This window comes from Lontra canadensis, unplaced genomic scaffold, assembly GCF_010015895.1.
Source record: "Lontra canadensis isolate GAN:19392208 unplaced genomic scaffold, GSC_riverotter_1.0 scaffold204, whole genome shotgun sequence".
In the NCBI taxonomy this organism is placed as follows: Eukaryota; Metazoa; Chordata; class Mammalia; order Carnivora; family Mustelidae; genus Lontra; species Lontra canadensis.
This window is the reverse complement of record NW_022631198.1, coordinates 596,466-619,851: the sequence shown is the minus strand read 5'-3', so window position 1 is coordinate 619,851 and position 23,386 is coordinate 596,466. Positions and strand designations below refer to the sequence as shown.

Below are 23,386 nucleotides of genomic sequence, written 5' to 3'. Positions count from 1 at the left end.
TGAATGAATATTGAAAAGCTGACAGTATTAAAATGCCCTATACACCTATAGTGAAAAAGTAAAATAAAATGCTTTAAGTTATTAATTAAAAAAAATCTAAATTTCCAGTCTCACAAAATTAAATCTCTCCTTTCATGATCCTCTAGACTTTTTCTTTGTTGTTTTCTCTCTTTTACCTTTAAAACAAACAACTCAACCTATTCATGCAACAAGAGATACAATAGCAAATATATGCTGGTCAGACAGCATACAAATATTGGAACACAAGAACCACAAGACAACTCAGTTGAACATAGCTCTGAATGAAGTGAAATAGGAAGACAACTTAAGGGGAAAGGTAACTGGCTCATCAGTCATACAAACACACACACCCACACCCACACCCATACACACACCAGTCCCAGGATTCCTTTACACCCAGGGCCACATATAAACAACTGAAATAACCAGGCTACTATAGCAAGTACCTGTAGAAATATCAATCAGTTAGCTCAACAACTGAGCTTACCACATGATCAATTTAATTACCTATCTCAAAAGTGGCTATTAACATACCTCAATATTCTAATAACTAAGGTCTGGCTAAGTAAATCATATCAAGTAGATACAGCCTTACTGTATACTAATCATTCAACTCAAGAAACTTAGTATAGTTGCATTCTCAGCCAAAATCAGGTCTGGTGACCACTATCCTCAAATGGTTTATCAGTAGAAAGAAGTAAGGTGGTTTGATGGAATGTTAACTTTCCAAGAACTAGCATTAAATACAACATAAAAATTAGTTTATTAAGTTTCTATCCATATCACACTTATCTTCAGAAGACCCTAAAACATTTTACCACCTTTGAAGGGCAACTATTCTCAAATCTCAAAATCTTAAGAGTTGGAAAAAGCCTTAGAAGTCCCCCACATAAGGAATTCTTTATACTAAATTCCAGGCAAAAAGCCCTTCTTTGAATACTTTAAGCAATGGACACTCACTATTTTTTGCAAGGCAGTCCACTTCACTGTTACAAAATTCTTCTTTACAATCATTGGAAATCTGCCTCCCTGAACTTTTACCCAAAGATCATAGTTCTGCTCTCTGGAACAATATAAGTTAATTTCTGAAATACAATCAATTCTAGAATTAGGATATAATTGTCAATTTGGTCACACAAAATGCAGAAGAAAGCTCAGGACACGACAAAATTTTGAAATTCATCAAACTATGTTGAAATCACAAGCCACCATATTTTCGAGATATCAAACCCCATGCCTCAGTAGACATACAAATACTAAGAATAACCTGATGTTTTACAGTGAAACCTGATGTTTACAGTGTTCACCGAATACCTCTGGGCAACTGAAACTACTAAATCCACCAACACAGTTTTAAAAATTATAATTCTGTAGGAAGTTCAAGACGGTTTTTTCAATTGTTCATATTTTCATTCTATTTCCTTCTAAAACATCTGCGTGTTTTTACAAGATCCCACCTCGCCCCACGGTGCAATGTTTTACGTATTTATTTTTAATATTTTTTTAATAAATATATTCAAGAATGAAGCCTAAAAGAATGGGGTGTAAAGGAATGGAGGTGGGGCTAGCAGGGAAGTCAAAGAATGGGTATTTTCCTTCTGGAAGCATGCTTCACTGTTATAGGTATCTGAAGTAAGGAACCATACAAACACGATCCAAGAACAAGAACGATCATGAGCAATGAGTGTAAGGCATTAATGTCTGTAAGATGTAAATGGATTGGCACTGGTCATCAAGCAGCGCCAGATGCTTCAGAACCTCTTAGAGGAAAGGTAAGATATCCAAGAAGCAGAGACCAAGGCCATCCTCTGCGGGAGGGAAAGAGGGAAGAAACCAAGGAGTAACTACCAGCTTAGCAGTCCAATGAAGCCCGAACAGTACCAGAGCACAAGAAGGACGGCAAGTGACTAGAGGGAAGGCACACACCGCGGAGAGCCTGAAGAAGGGGCTCCAGTGTGCGAATACCGAACGGGTCCAAGATATGGGTGTGGGAAAACGGCTGTGGTGTGTGTAAGGGGCAACGCAGGAGTCCCATGGTCCTCTCCCTGCAGCAGAGCAACAGAGGGTACAAGGAAGGGGGAGGGTGAAAAGCAAGAATGACTCATTCCCGAAAGGAAGTGTTCAAGCCATAGGAAAGCATGCCGCGGGGGGGTTCGGGGCGAGGACTGGGAGAGCCAGGTGCCCCCAGTGATGCGGGCAAACCCCAACGTCCCGTAGTTCCCGTAGCTCGTCTTTAAGATGGGGTGTGTGGGGGTTTCGCGGCAGCCGAGTGCCAAGGCCTGGGAAGCGGCGCGGCGCGTGCGCAGTGGCGCTCGGCGGGACCCGCTGAGGCAAAGCGGAGCCGCAGTGACAGAAGCGAGCGGAGCGGCCGCCGGGTGGGACTCACCGAGGCGCAGGGGCTGGAGGTGGTGCTGGGGGTAGGCGACCGCTGGACCGTGACCAAAGCCATCTAGGCGCTGCTAGGTTGTTCCGGGCAGGGCATTCTTGTCCTGAGTGTGGGGGGCGGGAGGGTGACGGAGCCGGGATGGGGAAAGGGGTATGGGATGGGGGTGAGGGGAACGGGGAGGAGGAGGAGGCCGCGGGAACGGCCGCAGGCTCCGCACCCAACACCGGACTCTTGCCTACTGACGCGAGGAACGGGCGGCGGGCGGGCAGGCGGGCGGTTCGGCAGCAGCGGGGCACAATGAGCGCTCCCAGTGCGCAGGCGCCACCTGTCAGCAACCGCCTCTCCCCTCGGCGCGCGCCGCCGCCTCGCCGTAACCCTTGAGTTGCCGGAAGCCGGCTGAGTGTTTGCGTCTCCGGCCGCCGCCCCTTCCCGGGTTTCCTCCTTTGCCCTGGAATCGCGCGGTTTGCACGCGTCGAGAGGCAGGGAGGTGGGCTGGGGGGAGGGGCCCCGGGCCGGGGAGAGGGGAGAGCTCTGGAATCCCCACTGCTGAGAGACGACCATTTTATGAGATGGGGGCGCACAGCTTAACCGATCTTAGTGAAAGGAAACTGAGGTGAAAATCCTGAGGCAAACATGTTGTCTGGTGGAAAAGGGCTCCGACGGGTTTCAAAGGCTTTCTCTGGGCCGGAGTGAGACTTAATGGACTGGAGACCCTCCTGGCGCGACCAGAGACGAGTTTATCCCCTTTTGGCCCGGTTCTCGGGGGCTTTTTCTGAGCTTTACCACCCTCTGTCTCAGAGCCCATGTTTCATGATGAGACTTTGTGAAAGAAAGAAAGGTTTTTAATTTTATACCCTGGCAAGCTTCAGGGTACCCCTCACGCTTCCTCTATTACCCTGGCCTCTAAGGACTCATTCATTATTCCTAAGGTGGAGAGAGGCTGCATCAGCCCGGGAGGCCAAGAAGGCTGGGCTCACGGAGTTAAAAGGGTCCAACCTGCTGTTTACCTCCCACTTGCTTTCCGCTGGGAAGAAATTCTCTTAAATAGGTTTTGCTCCTTGAGATTTTTTTCTCCTTCGGCTCTAGATTTCATGATTGCAAGACATATGTGAAATGTAGATTATTAAATATTTTAAAGGAATACTTTTCTGAAAGATAAACCGTCAGCAGACTATAAACCAAGAAAGTAATGGAAAATCAAGATTAAGGGTGGGGGGGAATCTCACTATGCAAATACCACTGATTATTTACACAGAGAAAGAGTTGACAAAGCTATTTCTCAATTGGAGTGGATGTTCTGGAAGATACCACCATGCATCTCAAAGCTGTAGAAAACACACACATTAAGGAGTTTGCAGTTATTAAAGCCTCCTCCTGTTGTCACTCAAACTCCCTTGGATCTCATTGCTTTCTTTCAACTGACAGGGCTGTCATAAGCTCTTTCTGGCTGCTGTATGGTTAAGTGCCACTAGAGCCCTCTGTGCTGAGCCTTTGTTCTCTCCCTGGGGCCCTGCGGTTGAAATAATTAGCAGGGAGGTTCCATCAAGAATCAGACACTGAGGGTCCCTGTACTGTACAGTCCTGTGTAGAATGAATCGCAGAGAAGCCAGCTGGTAGGCTTTTGCCCCCTGGTGGTGGTCAAGAGTGCCTGCGAGACAAAATTAAACAAAGATGTATGGTTCACAGATTAAACAATCTGTGTTTTTGTTTTTGTTTTTTTTTTTTCTTTCCTGGAGCTGCGTAGTAAACAGGAAAAGAAAAGACAAAGTTCAGAAATAAGAACTTTGAACCAATGCTTAGAAGACGAAACAGGAAGTTATATGCATAGCTAAGAAATATACATAGCTGAAAGCTGAATGAATTCAGATAAATGAAACAAACATGGTTAAGAAATCAAAGTATTCTAGAAAAAGTATTATTCAAATCAACAGGTCTTACTAATGTACTAGTATGTTACTTTTCTTAGTAACTCAGGGATAGCGACACTGATTATCTAGTTTTGTGTAGCAACATAATATTAAGAAATTCTTTTGACAGATGACTTAATTCCATTAATCTTACAATGGAAAAGATCACTGCTATAGGAGTCCGAAGACTTGGTTTCTAACTCCAGTTCTGTGAAACTTTAGGCAAATTGGTTAAACTTTTTGAGCATTGGTTTCTACAGTGGCTCACTAACTCACAGGATTCCTGTGATCAAATGAGATAATGCATGGTAAAGTACAAGATAAACTATAAAGCCCTGTATGTAGTTAAGATAACTTTATTATTCTCTAGTTTGTTCCAAGTTCGGTCAGCTTTCTTTGAGCGTACCCTATGTGTAGAAAATAGCATCAAGCAAAAAGGGAATAAAAATGACTTAAAAGGACATGACACATGATTTTCTTAATAGTAAGAGAAGTAGATGTGCAGTGAAGATAAGTCTCATCTGTAGGCAGATATAATAGATCTTTGTTGGACATATCTGAGGTGATAAAATCCTGGTCAAAATTAGGATTATTAAAGAAATTGGAATTAGGGGCACCTGGGTGGCTCAGTGGGTTAAGCGACTTGCCTTGGGCTCAGGTCATGCATGATCCCAGGGTCCAAGGTCCCAGCTCACCAGGGATGTCTGTTTCTGCTCATGTGCTCTCTCACTATCATTCTTTCAAATAAATAAATAAAATCTTTTAAAACATTGGAATTACAAAGTACCCAGATTCACATTAAACTTATTTGTATTAGGAAGTTAATTTATAATTTACAAAGGGAATAGCTCTTCCTGGTATATAACCATTTGAGGGAGCTTAGATTTGGAAATCTTGATTTATGTTCATTTGTCACCATTAATTGAGAAAATATTGAGTATGTATTATATTTTAAGAACAAAATAAAAGTCTATCTTTCACTAGCTCAAAGCCTATTAGCAAGGAAAAGTGGTACTGTGGTTTGAGTCACCTTTGATAGGCCCCCAAGAAGGTTACATATATAGGAGAAGCCTAAATATGTACAAAATTCTTTCAAAACACAGAGGAAGAGGTCTGGGTAAATGCGCATTTTATGATACTGGCTTTCAGGCTTTAATTGCAGAGCTAGATCACATGTGAACATTTGAAATCTATGCTCTCTGCCTCATTTATACCTATTCTTCCCTAGGCTCCACCCTGGTTCCTACTTGGTCTTCTGGTGATGTGAAGGAGGAAGTATCTACTTCTAATAGAGAAAAAAAACCTAGAATTCTCTTAGTTTATTAGTTAAACTTGAGAAGAGAGAGAGACCAAGAGCAGGATTCCCAAAAGAAGGAGCCAGAGACAGAAGTCCTCCTAGTTCTATTTATAGTACCTTTATTCTTCCCACCTCTGATAATGGAGGCCTACTTGTCCTATTGCAATTCCTTTAACCCTTGACTTGTATCTTCACTCCTTCAGGGGTGAAATTATAGAGAAACTTTTGAAATTCTTGAGATCAGTTGGTTCTTAAGCTTTGAGAACTTGGTGAAAACTATTAACTCTCTCTCCAAAAAGATATACTTGCACATTTCACACACTCACTGAAATCCATTGAGAGGCCTCTGGTTAAGAATTGTGATCTGGTTTGCAACAACGTGGATGGAACTAGAGGGTATTATGCTAAGTGGTATAAATCAATCAGAGAGACAATTATCGTATAGTCTCACTGATACGTGAAATGTAAGAAACAAAACAGAGACTCATAGGGGAAAAAAAGAAAAAATAAAACAAGACGAAACCAGAGAGGGAGACAAACCATAAGAGACTCTTAATCATGGGAAACAAACTGAAGGTTGCTGGAGGGGAGAGGGATGGAGGAATGGGGTAACTTGGTGATGGACTTTAAAGAGGGCATGTGATATAATGAGCACTGGGTATTATATGAGATTGATGAATCACAGGGCTGTACTTCTGAAACCAATAATACATTATATATTAATTAGTTGAATTTAAAATTTAAAAATGTTTAAAAGAATAAAAATGTCAAAAAAAAAAAGAGAGGAATCCTGATCTGGGGCTAAAGCAGTTCTTCTCAACCTTTTTTTGCATCATGACATCCATAGAGATGATGATATTTGTATAGTACATTGGGATAAATTAAAGAGGATTTGGAGGCAATTGTATGGGGCTTGGTGAAAAAAAAATTTTATATAATATAGTGAGAAAAAGAAACATTAAGGATGATATTAAATATTGAATTTGTATGAGATTCTGAATAGTCTTCTCAAAAATTAAATGAAAAACCTGAGATTGCTTCTATAAACATTTTTTATGTAGGTTTTTAAAAACATTGTTAAAATATTACAGCAAAGACTATTCTCTTTGCTGTAACTTTCAGCTCCATGACTTATTTATTTTATAACTGGGAGTTTCTACCACATAATCCCCTTCACCTATTTGAGCTGAACCCCCACCTCCCTCCCCTCTGGTAACCACCAGTTTGTTCTCTGTATTTATGAATGTATTTCTGCTTTTTGTTTGTTTTGTTTTTTGGATTCCACATGTAAGTGAAATCATATGGTATTTGTCTTTGACTTATTTCACTTAACGTAATACTCTTCACGCCCATCCATGTTGTTGCAAGTGGCAAGATTTCATTCTTTTTTACTAATATTCACATATACATATTCATATCTATCTATGTATCTATCTACCACATCTTCTTTATTTATCCATCTATCAATGGATACTTGGGTTGCTAACATATCTTGGTTATTATAAATGCTGCAGTAAACATGAGGGTGCATATATCTTTCCAAATTGGTGTTTTCATTTTCTTGAGGTAAATACCTAGTAGGATAACTGGATCATATCATGGTCTATTTTTAATTATTTGAGTAATCTCCATACAGTTTTCCACATTGGTTGCACCAATTTACATTCCCACCAACAGTGCACAAGGGTTCCCTTTTCTCCACATCCTCATCAACACTTGTTGTTTCTTGTCTTTTTACTAGCCGTTAAGACTGGTGTGAGACAATATTTCATTGTAGTTTTGATTTGTCTTTCCCTGATGATTATTGATGTTGAGCATCTATTCATGTATCTGTAGGCCCTCTGTATGTTTCTGGAAAAATTTCTAGTCAGGTCCTCTGCCTACTTTTAATGAGTTTTTTTTTTTTTTTTTTAGTGTTGAATTGTATTAAGTTCTTCGTATAATTTAGATATTAACCTCATTTTGGTCATATCATTTGCAAATATCTTCTCCCATTCAGTATATTGCCTTTCTGGTTTGTTGATGGTTTCCTTTGCTGTGCAAAAGCTTTTTATTTTGGTGTAGTCCCAGTAGTTTATTTTTGCTTTTGTTTCCCTTGTTTGAGGAGGCATATCCATAAATATGTTGCTAAGGCCAATGTCCAGGAGATTACTACTTGAGTTTTCTTTTAGGAATTTTATGGTGTTAGGTCTCACATTTCAGTCTTTAATCCATTTTGAGTTTATTTTTGTGCATGGTATAAGAAAGTGGTCCAGTTTCATTCTTTTGCATGTAGCTGTCCAGTTTTCCCAGCATTATTTTTGAAAAGACTTTTCATTGTATGTTCTTGCTTTGTCAAAGATTAATTTGACCATATAACTGTGGGTCTATATCTGGGCTATTTTGTTCTATTGTTCTATGTGTCTATTTTTGCGCCAGTATAACCTGTTTTGGATATTATAACTTGGTAGCATATCCTGGAATCTGGGATTGTGATACCACCAGTTTTGCTCTTCTTTTTCAGGATTACTTTGGCTATTCAGGGTCCTTTGTGGTTTCATACAAAATTTAGGATTATTTGTTCAAGTTCTGTGAAAAATGTTATTGGTATTTTGATAGGGATTACATTGAATCTGTAGATTGCTTTGTGTTGTAGGGACATTTTTAATAATATTAATTCTTCAATCCATGAACATGGCATATCTTTCCATTTTCTTGTGTTATCTTTAATTTCTTTCATATATAATTTAATTTCTTTCAATATAATGTCTTATATTATTCATAGTATAGGTCTTTCACTTTCTTGGTTAAATTTATTCCTAGGCATTCTTTTTGGTGCGATTATAACTGGGAGTGTATTTTAATTTTCTCTTTCTGCTACTTTGTTATTAGTATATGGAAATGCAACAGGTTTCTGTATGTTAAGTATGTATCCTGCAACTTTACTGAATTTGTTTATTACTTCTAATAGTTTTTTGGTATAGTCTTTATGGTTTTCTATATAAACTATCATGTCATCTGCAAATAGGGAGTTTTACTTCTTCCTTACCAATTTGGATGACTTTTATTTCTTTTTCTTGTCTGATGGCTGTGGCTAGGAATTCCAGTACTATGTTGAATACAAATAGTGAGAACGGACATCCTTGTCTTGTTTTTGATCTTATATGAAAAGCTTTCCATTTTCACCATTACGTATGATATTAGCTGTGGGTTTTTTATTTATGGCCTTTATGTTAGTAAGGTATGTTTTCTCTAAACCTACTTTGTTGAAAGTTTTTATCATGAGTGGATTTTGTATTTTATCAAATGCTTTTCTGCATCTATTGAGATGATCATATTTTTTTTTCAAGATTTTATTTATTTATTTGACAGAAAGAGAGAGACTACAGGGGGAGTGGCAGACAGGGAGAGGGAGAAGCAGGCTCCTTGCAGAGTAGGGGAAGCCTGATATGGGACTAGATCTCAGGACTCTGGAATCATGACATGAGCCGAAGGCAGTCACTTAACCAACTGAGCCACCCAGGTGCCGATCATATGGTTTTTATGCTTCCTTTTGTTAATGTGATATATCACATTCATTGGTTGGTGAATATTGAACCATCCTGGGGTAAATCCCACTTGATTGTGGTGAATGGTCCTTTCAGTGTATTGTTGAATTTGGTTTGCTAATATTTTGTTGAGGATTTTTGCACCTATGTTTATTGGGCATATTGGCCTGTAGTTTTCTTTTTTTTGCAGTGTCTTTATATGGCTTTGGTATCAGAGTAATTCTGGCCTCTTAGAATTAATTTGGAAGTTTTCCTTCCTCTTCTATTTTTGGAATAGTTTGAGTGGAATAGGTATTAACTCTTCTTTAAATGTTTGGTAGAATTTAGCAGTGAAGCCATCCAGTCCTGCGCTTGTTTGTTGGGAGTTTTTTGAGGACCTACTCAATTTCATTACTAGTAATCAGTCTGTTCAGATTTTCTATTTCTTCCTGATTCCATTTAGAAGACTATATTTTGAGGAATTTATCTATTTCTTCTAGGTTGTCTAATTTGTTGGCATATAATTTTTCATAGTTTTCTTTTATAATTCTTTGTATTTCTGTCATGTTGGTTATTTCTCCTCTTTCATTTCTGATCTTATTTATTTTAGTCCTCCCTTTTTTTCTTATGAATCTGGATAAGTTTATCAATTCTGTTTATCTCTTCAAAGAACCAGCCATTGGTTTCATTGATCTTTTGATTGATTTTTTTTAGTTTCTATTTCATTTATTTCCACTCTGGTCTTTATAATTTCCTTTCTTCTACTAACTTTGAGGTTGCTTTGTCATTCTTTTCCTAGTTCTGGTAGGTGTAAGTTTACATCATTGTTTTGAGATTTTTCTTGTGTCTTGAGGTGGACCAATATCACTATAAACGTCCCTCTTAGAACTGCTTCTGCTGTGTCCCTAAGATTTTGGGCCATTTTGCTTCCATTTTCATTTGTCTACATGTTTTTGTTGTTGTTCAGTTTTTATTTCATAATCATAAACTTAACTCTGCAAACCAGCTAGACTTTGAGGGGAATAAGAAAAATATGGAACTCATAGAACTGCAGTGAGAGCACAAAGAGTACAGGATATTTCAAGCAGACGGGGGTGAAGGGATGCTTTTCCGATCTACAGAAGGAATGGTCTGGTGGTTAAGATAAAACACAAGTCAAATTGATTAGATTTATCTATAGTCAGCAATGGTTATCTTCTTGCTGGTTTTGCCATTCCTGGACCCAAAGTGCTCCATGGCTTCCAAGATATTTATGCCCTCTTTCACCTTGCCAAAGACCACATGCTTGTCATCCAGTCTCTCAGTCTTAGCAATACAGATGAAAAACTGGGCACCATTTGTACTGGGTCCAGTATTTGCCACGGACAAGATGCCAGGACCTGTGTGCTTCAGGATGAAATTCTCATGATTAAATTTCTCCACTTAGATGGACTTGCCACCAGTGCCATGATGGCCTGTGAAGTCATCACCCTGGCACATAAATCCCAGAATAATCCTGTGAAAACTGGAAAATTTGTTACCAAATCCTTTCTCCCCAGTGCTCAGAGCATGAAAGTTCTCTACTATCTTTGAAAGTTTGACTGCAAACAACTCAAAAGAGGTGTGGCCCAAGGGCTTGCCATTCATGGCAATGTTAAAGAACATGGTGGGGTTGATGACTGGCGGCATGGGCAGCTCCAGGATGGGGGCATATGCAAGGCTGTCTCCATGTTCTTTTTGATTTCTTTGTTGACCATTGGTTGTTTAGTAGTGTGTTGTTTAGCTTCAGTTTTTTTGTGTTTTTTTCCATTTTTTTCTTATAATTTCTAGTTTCATACTTTTGTGGTCAGAAAAGATGTTTGATATGATTTCAGTCTTAAATTTATTGAGACTTGTTTTATGGACTCACATGTGATCTATCCTGGAGAATATTCCATGTGCACTTGAAAAAAAAAAGTCTCTTCTGCTATTATGGGATGGAATGTTCTATATATACTCTGTTAATCCATCTGGTCTAATGGGTTATTCAGAGCCACTCCTTCCTTATTGATTTTTTGGATCTGGATGATATATTTGTTGATATAAGTGGCATATTTAAATCCCCTATGGTTATTGTACACTGTCAATTTTCCCATTTGTATCTATTAATATTTGCTTTTTTTATGGGTGCATAGATATTTACAATGTTAATCTTCTTGTTGGATTGATCCCTTTATCATTATGTAATGCCCTTTTTCTCTTGTTACAGTCCTTGTTTTAAAGTCTATTTTGTCGGGACGCCTGGGTGGCTCAGTTGGTTAAGCAGCTGCCTTTGGCTCAGGTCATGATCCCAGAGTCCTGGGATTGAGTCCCACATCGGGCTCCTTGCTTGTCAGGGAGCCTGCTTCTCCCTCTGCCACTCTGCCTGCCATTCTGTCTGCCTGTGCTCGCTCACTCTCCCTCTTTCTCTCTGACAGATAAATAAATAAAATCCTTTAAAAAAAAAAAGATCTTAAAAAAAATAAATAAAGTCTATTTTGTCTTATACAAGTATTGCTTCCTTGGCTTTTTTTCCCCACTTCCATTTACACAGAATATCATTTTTTATCCCTTGACTTTCAGTCAGTATATGTCTTTAAGTCTGAATTGAGTCTCATAGACAGCATATAGATGCATTTTGTTTTTTTATCCATTAAGTCCCCTGATGTCTTTTGACTGGAGCATTAACATTTAAAGTAATTATTGATAGGTATGTGCTTATTGCAATTTGTTGTTTTGGGGTGGTTTTTGTAGTTCTTTGTTCCTTTCTTTTTCTCTTGTTCTCTTCTCTTCTGGCTTGATGGCCTTCTCGGATTTATTTATTTTTTTGTGTGTATCTATTTCAAGTTTTTTTATTTGTGGCTACTGTGAGGTTCATATATTTTATATATATATATATATATATATATATATACATATCTGTGTATATATATATCTCATATATATATACATATCTGTGTATATATATATCTCATATATATATACATATCTGTGTATATATATCTGTGTGTGTGTGTGTGTGTGTGTGTATATATATATATATATATATATATATATACAGGCAGTCTGTATTAAGTTGATGGTCACTTAAGTTCACATGTGTGCTGAAGAACACATTCCAAAGGCACTAAATTTTTACTCCACCTCTGTGTTTTATATATGTGATATTATAGTTTACATTTTAATTCTATGTATCCCTTGACTAATTTTTATAGATATAACTGATTTTTACTATTCTTGTGTTATAACCTCCTAACTGGCTTTATAAGTGATTAATCTACTTTAACTATATATTTGGTTTTACCAGTGACATTTTTTCATAGTTTTCTTCTAGTTATGTTCTTTTCTTTCCATTTAAAGAATTCCCTTGAGGGGCTCCTGGGTGGCTCAATTGGTTAATTGTCCGACTCATGTTCTTGGCTCAGGTCATGGTCTCTAGGTTATAGGACCAAATCCTACATTGGGCTGCTAGCTGGGTATGGAGCCTGGTTGGGATTCTCTCTCTCCCTCTCCCTCTGCCCTTCCCAATTCTCTTGCTCTCTCTCTAAAAAAAAAAAAATCCTTTTAAACACAAAACAAACAAACAAACAAAAGGAATTCCCTTTAACATATCAAGTCATCATTCAAAATTTAAGAGGTCAAGAGCTTCCCCAAAAAACAAAATTAAAGGAGTTCATCACCACTAAATCAGTCTTATAAGAAATGTAGAGTTTTATGATTGAAATGACTGCATGAAATTCCTGAACAAGACAATTTAACAGTGATCATTATTGATGAGAATATAATTATTGATGAGACTATAATTCAAGCAACTAGGTGATAAATTTAAAACAATTTTCACAATAATTAAGAACTTACAAGTATAAATTATATTTGACTGTAATAGCTCTTACTTTTTCTCACTGGCAAATGTAATATGGCAATATCTTATTACATGACTGGATTTAGAATATCCAAGTATATTTTCATATCAAGTATATATTACAAAATAATAATGAAGCTCTAATTTGCAGAGTATGACTATGTTGTTATGAAGAAAATTCTGCAGCCAATTTGGATGTAAACTAAAAGGACACATCAGCCATAAACAAAGGGAGGAATTCAAATACGTGAAAAGAGAGATTGGGAGCTGAGTCCATAAGAAGTATCCAGCAGGTCCCCCTGCCTTTCCTGGCCATACCTCGGGTTGTGAGTCCTGTCCCTTAAGTACCTAGAACGTGCAGATTGCTCCAAGGCTCAATGTTTATGACAAGCAGCAATTCTCACTGCAACTGGCTTTGGAAAGTAATGAGCTGGTAATAGAGGACTGCTTGGCTTTGCTTCTTTATTAAAGAATACGTGCTTTAATAAAGTGCTTGCCTCCTTGGGGACCACGGGAGACACTAGGGTGGATCATCAGGCTCTGACTACTTTGGGCTACTCTCTGAGAATCCTTAAAACAAATTGCTTCTGGCCAGGGGTGAATTACATAGAGGCACCAACCACCCAGTCATTTCAGGCTACTTAGGGCTGAATAGATAACTATTTTGCAGCACATTTGTAACTCATTTACATTTAGTACACACTAAATGAAGTGTGTCACTTGAAAGACTATGGTTTATATAGCTAAAATATAAAAATATATTTTCCCCCTATAAAAATGGGGGGGAATCATAGTTTCTGTTTTTAATAATCCAATTCCTTACATTTGAAATGACTAATTACAAAGTGATATGGCTATATTAATTAGTACAGATAGCATATATAATAGCTGGAGTATGGTTGAGTCATATAGTACCTTCACTTGGTTGTAATTTTTAATAAAATTTAACAATCTTTTATTAACTTGAATAATCAGTGTCCAGATAGGAAATAGAAATCACACCCGTTATTTGAATAGATACTTTAACAAGAACTGTTAATTAGATATAAAGTTAAGTAGATGACTGCAAAGCTAAAAAGAGACATCTGAGGTATGAGAGTGGGAGCAACTGTTACTGCACCTAGAGCTGGGAAAGAAAAGAAGAAGCAATGGAAAAAATTTACAAACTTAACGGAGTAACCCCCACAGAGCTGAAACTCAGATCACCGAGAAGATGCTGCTCAGCTGGTATTGGTGTCTTTGAGCTTAAAGGAGGGATTGCATAGGACCCAGACAGGAAAGAACACTGGCTGGTGTTGGTGTCTTTGAGTCAATGAAATGTGCAGAACTGTAGAAAGACTACAAACTGGATTCAGTTGTTGCTATAGAAAGGACATGATGCTACCAGGATAAAGAAGCATTGCAGAGGTAAAGCATACAGGAACCAAAAGTTCACAGGGAGCAGTCTTTTTTTTTTTTTTTTTAAGATTTTATTTATTTATTTCATTTTCTTTTTTTTTTTAATTTTTTAAATTTTCAGCGTAACAGTATTCATTGTTTTTGCACCACACCCAGTGCTCCATGCAATCTGTGCCCTCTCCAATACCCACCACCTGGTTCCCCCAACCTCCCACCCCCTGCCCCTTCAAAACCCTCAGATTGTTTTTCAGAGTCCATAGTCTCTCATGGTTCACCTCCCCTTCCAATTTCCCTCAACTCTCTTCTCTTCTCCAACTCCCCTTGTCCTCCATGCTATTTGTTATGCTCCACAAATAAGTGAAACCATATGATAATTGACCCTCTGCTTGACAAGATTTTATTTATTTATTTGACAGAGACAGCGAGAGAGGGAACACAAACAGGGGAAGTGGGAGAAGTGGAAATAGGCTTCCCACCTAGCAGGGATTCTGATGCGAGGCTCTATCCTAGGACCCTGAGATCATGATCTGAGCCTAAGGCAGATGCTTAACGACTGAGCCACCAGGTGCCCCAGGAAGCAGTCTTGAGTTGGACAGGAAGAAGCAATTCTCTTATCCCCTTCTTCAGTCTTGGGGTCTCCCTCTAGTGCCACCAATTAGCAGAGCCTAACAGAACTAGCTGGCAAGGCAAAGAAATGTGGTTTTCAGAGTCCCAGCTCCAGCATCAAAGAAGAATACAAAAGGGTGAGTTTAGAGCTGAGATAATAATGTAGTAACTTGCACTTGACTGATATGGAAATGGATACCAGAAATGGAGGTTATCTTTCATCCCCTAGTTTGGTGTATTTTATGTTTCGTATATTTTATATTAGTTTCATATATTTAATGAAGACAGTTAAAGACTTGCTACTTCCTACTCTCCAGATCCAATGACTGTAATGTCATCAATGTGCTGGACCAACTCAGTGCTGATTGGAAGGTCATGATGCTCAATATCTCTGTGGACTACATTATGGTAGAGAGCAGGAGAACTGATGTAGCACTGGGGCAAGACAATGCAGTTATATTTTTGGCCTGCCAAGTAAATTCAAATAGCTGCTGGTGTTCTCTCCCAGCTTGTATGGAGAAATAAGCATTTGTTAGGGCAACAGCTGCATACCAGGTGGCAGGAATTGTTGATTTGCTCCAATAAAGAAATCACCTATGGAAGGCAGCTGGAGACATCACCTGACTAAATTTATAATACTCTACAGTCATTCTCCAAAATCCATCCAAACAGGCAAATTAAATTGGCATGAGATAGGTTTCATCACTCCCTGCTTCTTCCAAATCTTTATTGGTGTTACTAATCTCTGTAATTGCCCATTCTGCCACCCCAGGAAAACAATAATTTTTGTTTACTCTCCTGGTATATGTGTATGTGGGAGAGGGGAGTTCCCAAGGGCTACAACTTGGCCTGTCATACTATAAGGCTCCTTATTTCAGGATCAGAAAGCCAATATGGAAATTCTGCCAGTTACCACGTATCTATTTTAATTATACATCCAGGAACTGATGAAATCACTGTAGGATGGTTCTATGGATTTACTTTATCTACTGTGACTCAAACTTAAGTTAAGACTCAATTTCTCAGGGGGTGGGACAGTGGGGAATGAGTTAAATATGTAGTGGGGATTAAGAGGGCACTTGTGATGAGTGCAGGGTGATGTATGGAATTATTGAATTACTATATTGTACACTGGAAATTCATATCACACTAAATGCTAACTGGAATTAAAATAAGAACTTTAAAAAAATAAAGGAAAGGTGCAAGGACTAAGCTCTGGGAGCACTCCAGTATTACAAACAATGAGAAAAGAAGAGTAACCAATAAGAGAAACATAAAAAACTAGGGAGGTGGGAGAAAAACTCAGATATTGTTATCCTGGAAGCCAACTGAAAAAAGTACAGGTTTCCCCCACTATCTGAAAGTACGACATTCCCGTGAGACTGTATGTAAGCCAGAATGATGTAAAGCAAAGATGCTATTACCATTTATTTATATGGAAAATTTTTCTGAGCATTCCTGGATGCAAAAAATCAAATCTCTTAGGCTTTTCTGATTTCTTAGGACACATCTTGCTAACGGATGCACAGAATACATCAAGATGAAGCACAAATGCTCAGATACAATTCAAAGCTATAGTTGCTGAAGGCTGAGCTAGTGAATATGGTTCCTGGGGAAGGAGCTTAGGGTATATGCTGCCTCTATAACAGCTTGCTGTGAAACAAATGTTGAATGCTATTTTTACTTTTTGCCTTTTTTTTTTTTGTAAAAGCAAAAACCTCTTCAGATTTCTTCCCCCAAGGGAAACCAGATGGTCAATGCATCATCAAGATTAACACTCAGTTATGACCTCAAGACCTACCTCATCAGTACCCCAATTCAATTGTGTTCTGGCTTTTTATCGCCACTGGAGGAAATAGTGCTAATCTTACGGGATCCTGCACCCCAAGTCAGGCCTTGGCCATTACAGCAATACTTCTTCATGAGACCCTCATACTGTGCCATACTTTGCTAGACATCCCAGCAAGTGAAGTCTTCAAAGTCCATGCAGGTTTCAGCATGGAGAAAAATCAGTGCGAAGATTCAGGTGTCCTCCAGAAATTCCTGGGTTCTGGCTAGACTGTCGTCCTTATCCTCTTTGTGGTGCTGTTGTCAACAGCTTTGTCTTTCTAGCATACAATGCCTTCATAAACAAGATACAGACAATTCCAGTTGTTTATGGACCAACTCTAGGGACACCACAGTCAGGTTCTTATACCTCCCCACCCATTCATGACTCCACAGCCCCCACCAGACTAGTCAGCTACAACACTGGCTATGGAGTATAAGGCTCTAACCTCCACTTCAACAGGTCCCCTTAACTGTGGAAGACTGGAAATTTCTATCCCTAGACCTGGAGCTAGTAGCAACCTCTACATTCTACACTCATAAGCCCCTAAACTGAGAACTGTAAATAAAGGATCCTAAGCTGTTACATTAAAAAAAAAAAAAAAGACTAAATTTCTCACCTTCTACCACAAGCCCATACTTAAACTGGTGGACTGTAGTGGCACTTAGAGTTCCCAGGAATTAACATCAGTGTAATACCAGGATATTTTTTCCCCTGGCATATGTCATTTTAGGAGATGGCCACAAGTTGTGTGGGCAAGACTTGGAATATTTTCAGTATATACTAATGACAGTGCTGCAGTATCCTCCTTCAAGGAGATCCAACTTTGCCTTCATTATGGGTCTTAGGCCTAGAAACTGGTGAGAGGTCAAACCTCTCCATGGTGGTGACTAGAGCCATATCTTTGGCCACCATATATGGATTTTTTATCCTATATATATGGATGACCATTTCAGTAGGCTGACCATCTATTTTATTCCTAGGCCCACCATAATCATTTAGCCACAAAGAATGCTGAGAGTTAAAAAAAAAAAATCTGATTACCACTCTATTTCTACTTCTTTTTATGGTAAATGTGCCTACTTTGTCGTTGGTGTTTGAACACCAATATTTGGCCTCTACTACTCTGAAATGGGTCATCCCACCTGCCTAACCTATAGAAGAAAGCCACTATAGAACTTTTCAAGGATGCAAGTATTCCCATTGTTAATACACTTTTCAATGCTCTAGTAAAGGAATCTCCTCAGAATCCTCTCAGAGGATGTACCGGGGAGGGGAGTGGAGGTGCAGGTCAATACATAATAAATCTGCTCCAACATTCCTATCTCCCTAAGCCTTTGGATTTCTTCTTACATCACTTCCAGCTCTAGAAGCTGTGACCTGAAGTCCTTAGTTTCTGATAAGTGTATCCATATTAACAAATTCTAACAACTCAGCACCATATTCTGTGCTCCTTTCTTTAACTCCCTTATGATATACTCTAACACATATTCATTGGGTTTATGCCACTATATATGCAAATCGTGAAAATCTTTTGCTATAAAAACTATTTTTCCTAGTCATTCTTTGTAATCGCCCTGCTGGAGCATTTTAACTCTGATTTTAGTTATGAGTCTCCTAGAAGTAAGAGGTCGTTGTGATGAGTCTTGAGGAAAATGGGCATCTCCTAGTAAGGCAATTGCCCCAGAAATTACTGCAAGGTTTTCAAATTAGTGAAGGCTAGTCTCCAAAATACAGGAGAACAAACTGCCTCCATTGGCAAGAGAGACCCAGAGTGACTCAGAAGTTTGAGATTATTAGTCTCCTAGTCCCACTGAATGCTGGAAGTTTGGAATGAGGTCCTTCTTCCTAATCAGTGCCCCAATTTTAACATGAGTAACTTGGCTGGGATGTGAATTCAGTTAATACTGTAATTCTGCAACCCGTAATTCTTGATGAGTTAACCCCTTTATCATTGTATAATGACTTTCTTTGTCTCTTGTTGCAGCTTTTGGCATAAAGTCTATTTCAAAGTCTGATTTAAGTATAGCTACCTCTGCTCTATTTTTGGTTTCACTTGCATGTACTCTCTTTTTCTATCCCTTCACTTTGAGCCTCTGTGCGTCCTTAAAGCTGATAAGAGTCTCTTGTTTAGGCAACATATAGTTGGGTCTTGTTTTTCATCCATCCATCCATCCATCCATCCACTCTATGCATTTTTTTAAAAGATTTTATTTATTTATTTGACAGACAGAGATCACAAGTAGGCAGAGAGGCAGGCAGAGAGAGAGTATGGAAGTAGGCTCCCTGCCAAGCAGAGAGCCCGATGCGGGGCTCGATCCCAGGACCCCGGGATCATGACCTGAGCTGAAGGCAGAGGCTTTAACCCACTGAGCCACCCAGGCGCCCCCACTCTATGCATTTTGATGGAGAATTTAATCCATATACATTTGAAGTGATTATCAATAGGGAAAAATTTAATAATATCATCTTGTTAATGATTTTCTGACTGTTCCATAATTCCTTTTTTCTTTCTTCCTCTTTTACTGATTTCTGTTGTGAATTGATGATTTTCCATAGTGGTATGCTTTGATGCCATTCTTTCTATCTTTTGTGCACCTATTGTAGGTTTTTGCTTTGTGGTTACCATGAAACATCAATTATAATAATTATTTTAAGTGGATTGCAATTTAATTTCAACTACATACAAAAGCTCTACCTTTTTACCCTCCCATTTTGTTTTTGATGCCAAAATTTCCATCTTTTTATACTGTATATCCATTAGCAAATATTGTAGCTATAGTTATTTTTAAACTTCTGTCCTTTAATCTTTATACTAGAATTAACTGATTAATACACTACCATATTACAGTATTGAAGTATTCTGAATTTGACATTATAGTTCTATTTATCAATATGTTTTATATTTTAATGTTAATAATTGGTGTCCCTTTGTGCCAACTTGAAGAATTTCATATTTCTTGTAAGGCAGCTTTTATTTGTCTGGGAAAGACTTTGTCTCTCCTTCATTTCTGAGGAGAATTTTGCCAGATAGAGTATTCTTGATTACTTTAAATATATCACCCTTACTTTCTCCTGGCCTGTGAGGTTTCTGGTAAGAAATATATTGGTAGCCTTACAGGATTCCCTCGTAAGTGACATACTTCTTTTCCATTGGTGCTTTCAAGATTTATCATTGTCTTTGGTTTTGGGGTTTTTTTTTAAAATAAGATTTCATTTATTTATTTGACAAACAGAGGGAGATCACAAGTAGGCAGAGAGGCAGGCAGAGAGAGAGGGGGAAGCAGAATCCCCGCCAAGCAGAGAGCCTGATGTGGGACTCGATCCCAGGACCCTGAGATCATGACCTGAGCCGAAGGCAGAGGCCCAACCCACTGAGCCACCCAGGCGCCCTTGTCTTTGGTTTTTGACAGTTTTATTACAATGTGTCCTGGGGAAGATGTCTTTGGGTTGAATTTGTTTGCAGACCTATGAACTTCATGAACTTGGATGTGCAAATATCTCCACAGATTTGGGAAGTTCTCAGACATATTTTTTATTTTTTATTTTTTTTTTTTATTTTTTAAAGATTTTATTTATTTATTTGACAGACAGAGATCACAAGTAGGCAGAGAGGCAGGCAGAGAGAGAGAGAGGAGGAAGCAGGCTCCCTGCCGAGCAGAGAGCCCGATGCGGGACTCGATCCCAGGACCCTGAGATCATGACCTGAGCCAAAGGCAGAGGCTTAACCCACTGAGCCACCCAGGCACCCAGACATATTTTTTAAAACAAGCTTTCTGCTCCTCTCTCCCTCTCCTTAGACTCTCATAATATATAGTTTATCTTAATGGTGTCCCATCAATCCTATAGGCTTTCTTCATTCTCCTTCATTTTTTTCCCTTTCCTTTTCTCTGACTGGATCATTTCAAATGATCTGTGTTCCCACTGAGTATTTACCCCCAAAAATGAAAATGCTGACTGGAAAAGATATATACACCCATGTGTTTATTGCAGCATTATTTACACTAACAAAGATGTGAAAGTAACCCAAGTGTCAATCAATAGATGAATGGGTAAAGAAGATGTCACACACACACACACACACACACACACACACAAACTGAAATATTACTCAGCCATAAAAAAACAATGAGATCTTGTCATTTATGACAACATGGATGGACCCAGAGGGTATGCTAAATGAGATAAGTCAGAGAAAGACGGATACCATATGATTTTACTTATATGTAGAAACTAAAAACAAAACAAATAAACAAAAAGCAAAAACAAACTCATAAATATAGAGAACAAAAATTCTCTCTCACAGGAGAGATAATTAAGGGATGGGCAAAATGGGTAAAGGGAGATGGAGATACAGGCTTCCAGCTATGGAATGAATAAGTCACAGGGATAAAAGTACAGCATAAGGAATATAGTCAATGGTATTATAATAGCATTGTATGGTGACAGATGATAGCTACGCCTGTGGTGAGCACAGCATAGTGTATAGACTTGTCAAATCACTACATTGTACACCTAAAACTACTATAACATTGTATATCAACTATACTTCAATAATAATAATAATAAATCATCTGTGTTCAGATTCACGGATTCTTCTTCGTTTAGTCTGCTATTGAATCTCTTCGTTGAATTCTTTATTTCAATCCTTGTATTCTCCAGCTCTAAAATTTCTGGCATCCTTTTTGTGTTTTTCTCTTTGTGGGACTTATCATTTCATTCTTTTTTAATTTTCCTTATTTCATCAAACTGTTTATCTGTTTTCTCTTGCAGCATTCTGAGCATCTTTAAAATAATTATTTTGAATTCTTTGTTAGGTAATTTGTGAATCTCTACTTCTTTGGGGTCTATTACTGGAAGTTTACTATATTCCTTTAGTGGTGTCATGTTTCCTTGATTCTTTGTGATCCCTGTCACTTTTGTAGATGTTTGTGCATTTGAAGAAGAGTCAGCTCTTCCAGACTTATGGAATGACTTTGGTAAGGAAAGACCTTCAACTGTAGTTGGAGGCATGCTGGAACATGCTGTGACCCTTGGTCTAGTGTTGCAGGATGCCAAGTGTGAGGACATGTAGTGCCTGTAGATGGGGAAGGGTGGGGGTGACATGGTGTCTCATTGGCTCAGGAAGCTATGATCCATGAAATCAACAACTGCATGATCCTTGGTGACAGCTACAGGCAGTGCATAATGGCTGCAAGGACTGTTGGATTATTTTTTTAAGATTTATTTTATTTTATTTTAGAGAGAGAGCGAGAAAGCGAGCGCACGTGAGCAGGGGGAGGGGCAGAGGGAAAGGGAAAGAATCCTAAAGCAGACTCCTTACTGAGCACGGAGCCAGACATGGGCTTGATCCCAGGACACCAAGATCATGACCTGAGCCAAAATCAAGAGTCATACCCTTAACCAACTGAATCACCATGGTGCCCCAGGACTATTGGATTCTTTAAGAGAACGTCTAGTCTACTGGCTAGAGACCATGCCAGACAGTGATAGTGGCCATAGCCAGACAGTGTGCACGCAGTTGGCTATGGGGCCAGTTGAGGAGGTTGGCTGCAGGGACCAACTGCTAACAGATGTGTACTAGTGAAGTCTAAGGCCTTCAGCAGGGGGCTGGGGACAACTGCAGGCAAATAGGCAGCTACAGTGGCTCTGGCTGTCACTGTGTACATGTGTGACTATAGGGGCTAGCTGTAGGCACATGTTTGGCAGGGGAGGCCAGTGATGGGAGTTGGGGTTGGTGCCTTGCAGGTGTACAACTGTAAGGTTAACTGCAAGTGAGTGGAGCTGTGCAGACCAATGACAGGGGTTAGGGTTCAATCTAGATCCACCAATAGCTTTATAGACCTTGGCTGTTGGCATATACCTGTGGGGCTGCAGGAGCTTGCTGTGGCATATGCATAGTGGTAGAGGCTGATAATGGGAGTCAAGCCAGCAGCATGCAGGTAAATAGCTGTAGGAATTTCCTGCCATTATCAGCAGTCATCTCTCTCTTACCCTGGCTTTTCTTTCCAAGCCTTACCTTTAAGTATTCATCAGCAAGGGTTTATCTTTATTTTTTTTTTCTTCTAGAAGATATTCTTATTGGGTGAGCTCCACTAACATCCTCCTGCAAATGCATCTTTCTGTCAGTACCCAGGGGTTTAAGAATCATGAAACCTAGCTAAATGACATTTCTGACCTTCTATTAGTCTGACAAATCAGAATCGTGTATGATTTCTCTCTTACACTGGGAAACCCCTTCCTCAGAGATAACTGGCTACCCTGTCATACATGACTGACAGTCTTGCCAATCAAGATGCCAAATGCTGCAATTCACCAATTTATAAATCTATTGGGAATGCATATAAAGGTCTCTTAACAGATTCACAAAAATTCTGTCTCATAGCTGATAATCTAAGTACAATGACTCTAGAATCTCATGGGTGGGAGAGTGAGGTGTGCAGAATGCTATCCACTTTGAGTAATTAAAATGCAAGTTAGTACTGTTCAAACTGGACAGTGCTTCTGTCATTTTCCGAAGGACTTGATTCTGCACAACCTCCTACCAATGCACCATAATATATTTCAGTGTCATTAAG

General features: G+C 39.0%; 1 protein-coding gene and 1 pseudogene across 4 annotated transcripts in view; both read right to left on the bottom strand.

Moving 5' to 3' along the window:
- Positions 1-2,675, bottom strand: part of SSH2 (slingshot protein phosphatase 2) — a 239,099-nt gene extending 236,424 nt beyond the window's left edge. For 2 of the 4 annotated variants that reach the window (XM_032848455.1, XM_032848457.1), the window contains exon 1: positions 2,408-2,658. In XM_032848455.1, the coding sequence (XP_032704346.1) occupies positions 2,408-2,470 (63 nt within the window). In that variant the 5' untranslated portion in view covers positions 2,471-2,658. Of the gene's footprint in view, positions 1-2,407 lie in introns of all 4 variants that reach the window. The other 2 variants (XM_032848461.1, XM_032848454.1) reach the window with 2 other exon arrangements.
- A 7,612-nt stretch (positions 2,676-10,287) lies between these two features.
- Positions 10,288-10,880, bottom strand: LOC116861689 (annotated as a pseudogene).
- Between the last annotated feature and the right edge of the window lie 12,506 nt (positions 10,881-23,386).